The sequence below is a fragment of the Copidosoma floridanum genome, unplaced genomic scaffold, assembly GCF_036245765.1.
Source record: "Copidosoma floridanum isolate Cflo_tuat_1 unplaced genomic scaffold, Cflo_Japanese_pri ptg000001l, whole genome shotgun sequence".
NCBI lineage: Eukaryota > Metazoa > Arthropoda > Insecta > Hymenoptera > Encyrtidae > Copidosoma > Copidosoma floridanum.
In genome coordinates, this window is record NW_028321878.1 from 14,400,632 (window position 1) to 14,411,159 (window position 10,528).

Here is a 10,528-nt window from a genome sequence, read left to right on the forward strand (position 1 = left end):
AATTATTTCTGAAATGCTCGTTGTAATGTTAGACAACAATAACTTCAACAACAAGGAACATGTACTAAACATTTATAAATCATACCTTCTAATTTTATGAAAGTGCAAAGGTCCTGAGCGAGATTAATGCCTTCGGACGTCTACCTTTGTCGCGCTAGCTACATAGTTGTGATATTCTCATAATTGTGTAAGTTACTGTATGAAAATAGAAAAGTAATTATTTTTTGTAAGTTTAATTAAACCAATAAACGATTATATTCAAGTAAGCATGGAATTTAATAGAAATTGGGGCAAAATATCATAATGTTAAAGTTCATATTACTCTTAAAGATGATTTTTTCCAAATACATTGGAGTTTTCTGAAACAAATGACAAAATTAGTATACTTTACAAATTGAATTTGTCATACAAACTTTTGATTAAAAAATTGTTGATGCAGTTACACATTTGTTCAGGCCAATCCCATTAAACTATATGGCTATATTTTACCTTGTATACGTAGTTTACTTATGACTTTCAAAAAAGGTCAAGGATTTTTTTGGAGTGAACTACATTATTTATAATTTTTATTTTAACTACATCATTACAAATAGCCACGTGTACAAGGGTATTATAGAAGGAAAGTATGAAAATAGTTTACGTATTTTTTAGCGTCGTACCTTACTTTTTTATTTGCCATAGTCATGTAAAAAATTATCGGCAAATTTTGTTCCTGATCTTCTAGTCTATTATTTAACAAAGATACAGAAGACTGATAAATTTCTCACCATTAAAACAGTATGTGTGAGTTACACAAAAAAAAGAGATATGTGGAAATCGATGGTTAAGGGATGATGGTGCGTTCATCAATACAAGTATTAAATCTGATTTGTACTGATTTTGTACTCAGATGTCATCAACTAAACATGACGTACCAGTAGCAAGCACTGGTTGAGTTTGTGTTAACACCTACATTCAATTTCAATAAATTTTTTTTTTCTTTTAGAGCAGCTTAGTAAAACTTTGTTTGCAGTTTTTTAGGATGGGGTTTTCGTGCTGTCATTGGTGTTGTATAATTTTAAATTTCTAAATATTATTCTATCGTATTGAACTTTGTAAGAAATTAGTAGATTACGATGGATATTTTTAGCAAGACAAAAATAGACGTACTATGATGTAAAAAAAATTTAGTAATTAGTTAGAGTTATCTATAAATTAAAAAACTATTTTTCGACGTACGTATTTGAAATAATATTAACGATTGCGCAAAGGAATCTGATTTTTCTGTTGGCATCAAATAGTGCAGAATTTTAACGACTGAGAATTACTGCACTAATTATCATTCTCATTTGATATTTTCTTAATAAATGCATGGAATAAAAGGAGACCTGGTCCTCATCGTCACCAAGACTTATTTTTTGATGTAATTTCAGTAGATTATCATGATTATGTTTATCTTTCATACTTAACCAATTTTATAAGATCGTAGCAGTGTGAGTGTACATTTACCAAAACCTTACTTTAGTTACACGTAGTCAGTTACAATGAAGCATGTCATAATATTAATGTACAGACTTTTCTCGTACACTTGCACTATGATTGACGTTTCTGTTAAACTGTTTTTTAAATAGTCAAAAATTTTTGATAGGTTTGAACTAAATGATAGTATAACAAAAAACGTGTTGGTAATGTCAGTGAATTAAATTTTCGTGATGTTTTGTTGCAATATACGAAAAACTTTACTCTAAAAAATCTGTAGAATACGAGAAAATTACTAAAAGATTCTGAACACAGCCACACCCTAGGCATGAATTTTATTTACTTTGAAGATGGTTGATTAATATTACAACATCTTTACAATAAACTTATCAGTTACTAAATTGAAAACAGAATCAACGTAGTAGTCGTCTGCAATATTTAAATCATGGGGTTGATAAAATTTTTCTTATGAATTGCAACATGTTACTACTAGAATATTTTATACATCTAGATAAAAAGCATTTTAGTTATACAACCAAATAGGTAAAAAGTTTTCAATTTCTTTTAACTCGTGTTATACCTTACATTTAAATAACTAGATTCATCACTAGTATTTACTTCGTTATATACCTTTAAAAATTATCAAACACAGGATACAAACAAGATAATAAAACTTTTCATGTTACTTGCTGTGTAATGCCTTAAAATTAAAGTTTACAATTACGATTACATACTAAACTGTTACACATATGGCTATGTTTTTTATTTATTGTTTAAGGCTTTACTATGAATAAAGGTGATTATGAAAAGGTAAGCCACTACGAACTCCAAGTAGCCAAATCATGAAAAAATAGAAATAAGACCTAAAAGATGACGTTTACTGAAAAATTTATCAATAAAAGAAACAAAATACAATTATTGTTATAGTAGTGCTTTATTTGATTATTAAATCAGAGAGGGAGTATAATTATTCAGGATGCATAATATTTTATTAGACTTTAATTTTCTTTAACTCTTCACTCGATTATAAACTGGTACAAAAAATGCAAGAATACAAAAAAAAAGAAAGCTAAGCTGCTGAATTAAACAACATATTACATACTTGATTGTAGTTTTTTTTCGGATAACTGCCGTAGTCTTTGGGGCTATTTTTCGGCCCAAAGGGACCTGCGAATCAGGGCCCGAGTGACGTAAGGTAGCCACGGAGCGACTTCACTTATGTTGCGAATTGTATTTTTCCTAGTGAGGGCACACCCGACTCTCAAAAACGCCCGAGATCGGAAAATAACATTTAAACACTGTGTCATGCAAATTTCTGCTGTAATGTTTACAATTCCACCCGAGTCAAAAGATATCAAGGATGTATCTACGTCTGATTGAAAACTTCAATTATATTTAAATCATCGAAACTTTAAAAAAATCGTACTTGATCAACTGACGTTGACCTGCACGATTTTAATAACCATTGCAGTCAACGTTTATTAGTAATAATAACGGTAAAACTAACACGTAAGTAATAAATAATATTAGATGAATCATGTAGACTTTACATGGAATTTACCGTCACTGAAAATGACGTAGTTCAATGCAGAACCCACGTACTGTACATCAATCACTCTCGAAGCGCACACTTTCTTCATCTTCACTTCTTATTCGACAATAAGCATGCTAAAAAAAATGATATGCACGTGCGCGTAGAACAAGATACAGAAAGAATATTAAAAAATAGTATTTAGATAAATGGCACCGTCCGTTGGCAAACGTGAGTGAAGAGCCCGTCGTGCAATTTCAGAACTCGCTCATCACACTTGCGTTTTATTTAATTAAATAATTTTTTAGTTTCATGCTACTCTTTCATTTTTATTTTTGTGTTTTCCATATGTTTAACTTCGTTGGTGATGATACTGGTTGAGAACTGGGCGTCGATTCGTGACCGCCTCAAATATGTCTTTTTTCCTCGGACACTTGCCTTGGCTAATCATGTACTCGCCGAAGATGCAGTTAGGCATCGTACACTTTTCGCTCCGTATACATCTGAAACATTAAATTTTTTCATATGATTGAAACGGATTCTAGCAAATGGTTAATTTGTAATAATAATTTTGCATAACTTGGTTTTAATATGATTATCAAAATTTAAAATAAACATGTGGCCCGATTTAAGTATTAGTATGTTGTCTTTAAAAACATGTCATGCTAGATTACAAACAGACATTGATATGATTTACAAGTCTTTTACAACTTTTTTGAATATTCCAACTGATTAAAAACGTACCAGTTAATGCGGCGAAGTGGTTTTAATATTGTTTTCATGAGACTGATTACACGGCTCAAAGCGGTTTGTCATTACTAATATACTTATACGCTACAAAGATATATCGTCCTACTCATAAAGTGTGAACATAATTTTTACTTTAACGCGACAACCTGAGATGTATCTAAAAATTTTTTAACTTTAGATTGAGATAATTTAATCCCTGGAACCATTTTATAAGCAATGTTTAAAAATATTATTCAAGACTGATGCGGAACTGTTCAAGGATACTTTAAGTTAGAAATTTTCTTAATAAAAGATTGATGCATTACGTAATAAGGCCTATATATTATTGATAGTATCAGTCAATGTTTATCACATGAGTGGTGGATATCAAGGGAATCGAGAAATATAAATTTTATTAATGATAAAAATTTAAATTTTAAAATCGAACAAAGATATAAATAATTTGTTTAATAGAAAATTATTCAAATATTAGTTAAAATACTTGAAAAAAATCAATATTTCACCAAAGGAGTTGACGTATGAAATAGGCAGGAAGTTGAACATCCTATTTATTATTTATTGATGCATAACCAAATAATTTGTCAGATTAGGTGTATCGAAATTGTAAACAAACAGTTTGAATATGATTGCAATTTGCACATTACGCAGTTGCATAAGTTTGATGATTTAAACGTAAAAAAACAGGATTGATCAAAATTTTACGTAAAAAGTTTTTTCCCATATACTTTTAGACTCTGTTGATTGCAAGGTGTTTATTTTCTTCTTAAACTTGAACTTGACGATAAAATAACTATATGCATGAAAAACAAAAATCATAGGAAGTTCTTACAGTCTGTCGTTGACGGATAAAAAGCCTTTGCCTTGCTGTATTCTTATGCAGGGAACGTCGTATTCTGCACAGTTACACTCGCACAGTCCATTGTTCGTAATCTTCGGTGTGAACTGTGTTGTACAGCGACATCTGGAATTTCAATTTTATTACATTAGTTACATTATCGTTGATGTATAAGGTCTCTGTAAATTACTAATAATATCAGAAGTGAGAAATCTTTTTTTATTAATTAACTGTATGTACATTTTGAGTTGTCATCCACTTTCTCTTTCATGCAAGAGAACAGGAAAAAAATTTTTTTTTTTCCTTCGGACCTTTTTTGTGACATTAAGACGTTTCTTAGTTAGTAAAAAGTATCTGGCAAGATGACGTATTTTTAAAAATTATAGAAAAAAATTTAAACAATGTTAAGGTGCAATGGTTGAACATTTATTTTTTATTTTTTAATTAAAATTATGCTTTTTTCTTTGGCAATTTTTATAGAGCTACACATTTATTGGTAAGATTTTAAATTACAGTCTAATAGTCTATGTCCTTTTACGGCGTATTATTATGTGTTGAAATTTTTGTGAGTATAAAAAAGAGAAATCAAACTTTTGAAGGTTCAAGGTAAGGCGTTTATTCAACAAATATCACAAAATACGTCCAAAAGGATGGGAATGTGCAAAAAGAGGTATAAGTAAAAGAAAAGGTTGGAGGGGTAGAAGAAATAAGTGGGCAGAGTGAAATTTATGAACTCACGGCTTTTTTGGTGGCGTCGGATTAAACGCGTTTTGGGGCACCGTGGAAGAAGGGTAGTGGGATCTCAAGGGCCGACGACCCATGGGTTCATCACTTCCACTGCCTCTGGGATCCTTTCTTTCAATGCATTCACATTCGGTGTGATTGGTGAAAGAAAGTTTCTCGATTGCCGTTGCACCATGGATATGGGTAACCTGCACACAAGTAATAAAATACGTAATATTTTTTCTGTATATTAGGTAAAATAAAAAAGTGTAATTTATATATATATATATATATATATATATATATATATATATATATATATATATATATATATATATATATATATTTATATTTTAGTATCCAAAAATGGTATTAAACTGTCATGATTAAATTGGGATTGACGATAAAGAACTTGATTTATTGAAAGTATTTTTGTTTTCTTGTATTTGATCAGATTATCTATGTTACCAAGTAATTATTATTCGACAGCCTACTTATATCACGATAAATTGTATCATTCATTGAATCAATGGTGCTCAACGATTCCTATACGTTAAAAACCAAAAGACTAATTTTTTTTACTGACTCTGAATTTTCCCAAAACGTAGTGTACTTCCTCTCAAACCTGGTACAGTCTAATTGTGAATTCTAACGTGAAGTAAGTGTACCAATGCTTGAGTACCTTAGTAGGCCAATTTATAAAGTACTTTATAAAAAAAAAAAAAGTAAAATTTCAAGTCTTAATGTGTATTATTGGATAGTTTTGACACTATCCTAAGCTGTACTCAGGATAAATAATTTTTTGCAAACACAGAAATAATGTTGTAAAAATTGGCCACTTTCATTTTATTTTTTCATTTTTTATAATTTTTTTATTTTAAATTGGATTAATTGATTAGTCTTTTTTATTCAGAGCTTTTTCTCATAAAATTTTTGAATTTCTTACTGCATCAATCGTTTCTTTAGTAACTACAACATTTTAAATACCAACAAAATCGTGAACACCGTACCAAACATGTTTTAAGCAATAATTGACTTTTCTGTATGATTGTCGCACACGCATTCGTTCGTAACAGAAAATTTACGTTCTTACGTAGCATAATTGTGAAACAAAATAAAAAATTATCTGTAAAACTTTGGCTAAATCTTTAGCCAAGCTCCGAGTATTAACTGTTTGTACGAAAGTTCTTTCAATTTTATAAGCAACAGCCCCTCTTATATTGTTATCTTATTTTACTAATGTATCAAGCAAAGTATGCATCGAGAATGGACATGATAGTCGTGCAGCTGGGTATCCTGGTTACCGACGACACTCTTCTCTTATGGGCAAGTGACCTAAGTCTACATCCAACCTGAATCTCCAGGATTGACGACAAAAAAAAATTATTCTAACCGATAACGCTAAATGTAAGCTAGGAAAGATAACTCTGAGCAACATGGGCAGCCACAACGGCTTCCTTCTCAGTAGTCGTGTCCCCTACGGCATACCCACATTTTCTCGACTAACGATAAGCGGTTGGTTATCTGGGAAATGACCCGAAGACGAGATATTCTTTGGTAAGCGGCTACATAGAGACTTCAAGGATAAGAGTCAAGCTACCCTCAGCCATCTATTCATCATCAGGAATAATAATAAGGAATAGCTGTAGGTTTCACCACTGGCCCTTTTTAGGGCCACTATAAGTATTTACGTTCCCTACTTAGCCATCAATCTCATCGATTCTTTTAAGGGCCACCTAAGTTGAAACTACCTTGCCAACAAATACATTTTTACTACCATTTCCTGGAGCGATTCGTCGACTAAAAGACTACGTTAACTAAAGACGGCCACTATTAATCCAAGTCAGTCATTTACTGGCAGACGTCAAGAGCGGAGTTGTTCGTCGTAAGGCTGGGTGAGAAACCAGGAATCAGCGATCCTCTCCAAGGTCTGCGCTGGGAGAACCTAACAGCTATGAAGAGAAAAGAAACTTGAGCCAACGGGACAGTATCCACCGGACAAGCATCACGAACCAATCTCCCCATCTTAGATCACCAAAACAATTGAGTCTGCAAAAAAAAAGGTGCTGTAGACACCAATGTCTCCGAAGTTACACCAGGAGACGTTGGAAAAGATCTCTAACAACTAGCTCCAAAGCTTCGGACTTTGTAATTTTTCTCCTGATTAGTCTGGGTCTTCAACAGCAGGCCAGAGAAGATCACCCTGAGGTATCCAGGCAGTCACAATTGCTGTTAACTGAAGTCAAGAAAGAGTGTTCTTAATAAGCTCACCAGAATTTTAGGGCCATCAGACGTCGAACTACCTTGCCAACAAATGTATTAAAATAAAATAAGACGTCCAATGACAGTTGGTTAATAATTGAAATAACGTCCAATGGTGGTACTGTCAAATTTTTTAGGTATTTATTACAAAACACAACGACGTTTCGCCCGTTTGGACAATGTCCTGGCCCTAATCAGGTACACAAATCTCTGGCTCTTACGAAAGGGATGTAAAATGGTAATCACATTCGTCGTTTTGTTTTTTAATAAATATAAAATTTGACGGTCATTGAACGTTATTTTAAATATATTAGAACTTAACAAAGTTGACAAAAAACAGCCTTTAGGGGTCACAAAAGTCTTAAGCATGCCAAAAGTCGCAAGAGGGTGAATTGGTCAAGAAACTGATGCAGAAAATCTATCGAGATTGGAACAGAAGCGTCAAAATCAACAAATAAAGAATCCATTATGTTAGAGATCAGCTTTTCACTGTAGCCTCACAGTAATCTTTTGAATCTTTCAGTTTTTCAAATAAGTAAAAAATGTATTTGTATTTTTGTGGCAATAAAAAATGTAGAGATTAAGCTCCAGGACTTTGTTGCTCGGGTAATGAAGTTGTGTGATAAGAAAAAAAAAATTTTTTTTTAGTACATATTTTATGGGAGTTTTAAATCTTAAAATCTTTAAAAAATAGCCCTTTTCGTAAATTATACGGGAAAAACTGCAAATCAACGGCCCCTCATGGCCAACGATTATTTCATGGCATAAGGAACGCACTGTACTTTTTAGCATAATTAAATTTTTTTAATTTTCACAGCTTATTATTTGAACCAATTTAGTGTATGGATTCCGAACTCATATGTTTTTAATAAGAAGATTTTTTTTCTGAGAAGTGTCAGAAATATATGTAAAATTTCTATCTGAAAATGTTTCACATTACATGTCAACACTCTACGGTGTTCCATTTAGTAATTCTCGGGTAAAGCCGAGACGGGGGGCCGCTAGTATTCAATAAATACAACTGATATCTAACCTAGTCTGGTAATACTAGTGGACTTATTTCTGATAATTAACACAAGATTACAGTTAATGTATTTGATTAAAAAAATTGATAAGATACCTATTATTGTTTCTTACTTGAGCAACACTGACCGTCACAACTGACATCTAATCGTCTTGTATATGCTCGGTGTGTATTATTATTAGTCAGGACTTCTATAGACGTATTTCAGGGGTTTCATCCATAAAATTAAAGTCATAATTTTGTCTTGTCAGTATTTTTCTGCTGGAGTCTTAGGTTGATTTACTAGTGTGACTCCGTTTACAAGATGGCTTATCACCAAATTGAATCACCTTAACTATGAACGAAATTCAGAAAGATACGAAATTTTCGATCACCTACGTAGGTAATTTTTTTTATAACAAGTCACTCAAATATTTTTGTGTGATGTGGGCTCCTACGAAAGGGCCCCGAACCCCGACGTATGATATATATATATACATATATATCTCTCTCCCCAAATATACCTTGACTCTCATTACAGAACTTTGGATACTAGAAGAAGAGATCGTGAAATGTTTAATGATATCAAAAATAAATTATAATCAATCAGGCAAATTTATTAAGAATTTCATGAATTCGGCGATTGTGTATACGATCAGCAAAAATAAAATGTCCGCCGTCAATCAGCTCATGCTCAACACATGTATGCAAAATTACAATAATACTGAAGATGCTTAGTATGTACAAAAGCGATGATTAATCTTTTTATTCAAAAGAAAAAATGTTCATATGGCCATGACCAAAGTTGATGTAAGTAGTAAGTTGTAGTAAGTTTGTAAGTTAGGGCCTACAATACAAAGAGAACAAAATAAAAGCAATAAACTTCATTTATTGATAATAAATACATTTATAAGTTTATGAAAGATTCTTACAGTACGTCTTTTGGAACAATTTTGCGTATTTTTTTTATAATTTTTGAAGCAGTTTTTGTAAATAACAATTTTGTAATACAAATTGTAAACAGGTAACACTCTAACAACGTAAATGAGAGTATTAACTGGATACAATCTGGTTGGGTAGTATTGTACATATAACTTTAAGTAACGTGAGCTGAAAAAATTGTGTGTCAATTAAATTTTACTGATTGACACATTCCATCGTACATGTATATATTTTCCTGTACATATATGACCTCTTCATTAACACAAAGCACATTTTGTACCTCATTTCATTCCATACATTTAAAAATATTTCAAAAAGCCTTGCCTTTATGCAGCACTATTATGATAAGACACCGTAAATGTCAACTTTAGTATTTTTCAAATCTGTATTCTCAAAAAAGAAGTAATTCTAGGCGCCATTTTATGTTACACTTGCGCATTAAACTTTTACTTTTTAAATCCGTAATATCTCCTCTTTACGGCGAACAAATAAGTTTAAATTTTAAAAACATGCAATTTATCTGGCTCGCGTCAACATCATTAAACGCATTGATAAGTTGGATTTTAACATTACGTTGTTATAGCTTTTTTAATTACTTTATATTATTACCTAGATCATCTACAATCATTATTATAACCATCTAAATATTACGTCGTTCCACGTGGGATATTTCATTTTAATAAAACAATTACTATTATTGTAAGAACACACATCAGTTTATACGTTCTTCCAGATAATCTTTATTTTCCATTTGATATTTTCCATGAATCTTGGTGTTTTTATTACTTGTGTAATAAGTAAGTAAATCAGAAAAAGTAAAATCTGGGGTTACTGTAAGAACTCGTTCATTGATCTAACATGACTCCACTTTTTACGTGTGCAACAGTTTTAAACTATATTTTTTGCGATACAGTAAGTAATTGTGACCATGATCAAAGATACTTGCCTAAGTTGTAGGTTTAAGATTTTATTGATAATTTTTCACATGAATTCAATCGATTTAAAAGCACAAAACTAAAAGCAT

At 31.5% G+C, this 10,528-nt stretch overlaps 1 protein-coding gene across 1 annotated transcript; it reads right to left on the reverse strand.

Annotated features, from left to right (window-relative positions):
- Positions 1 to 2,852: 2,852 nt before the first annotated feature.
- LOC149376050 (uncharacterized) lies at positions 2,853 to 7,322 on the reverse strand. Its single transcript, XM_089589914.1, has 4 exons — positions 7,311 to 7,322; positions 5,313 to 5,506; positions 4,569 to 4,700; positions 2,853 to 3,492 (listed from the first exon to the last, which is right to left on the reverse strand). Exons 1-4 carry the CDS (start codon positions 7,320 to 7,322, stop codon positions 3,342 to 3,344), a joined length of 489 nt encoding a protein of 162 aa, XP_089446040.1. The 3' UTR covers positions 2,853 to 3,341.
- Between the last annotated feature and the right edge of the window lie 3,206 nt (positions 7,323 to 10,528).

Bases quoted from the DNA above. Each gene is read 5' to 3' on its own strand.
- LOC149376050 (XM_089589914.1), bottom strand. The intron at 4,701-5,312 runs GTGAGTTCATAA...TTGAAATTCCAG, and splicing joins CCGACGCCACCAAAAAAGCC to ATGTCGCTGTACAACACAGT. The intron at 3,493-4,568 runs GTAAGAACTTCC...TTAATGTTTCAG, and splicing joins TTATCCGTCAACGACAGACT to ATGTATACGGAGCGAAAAGT.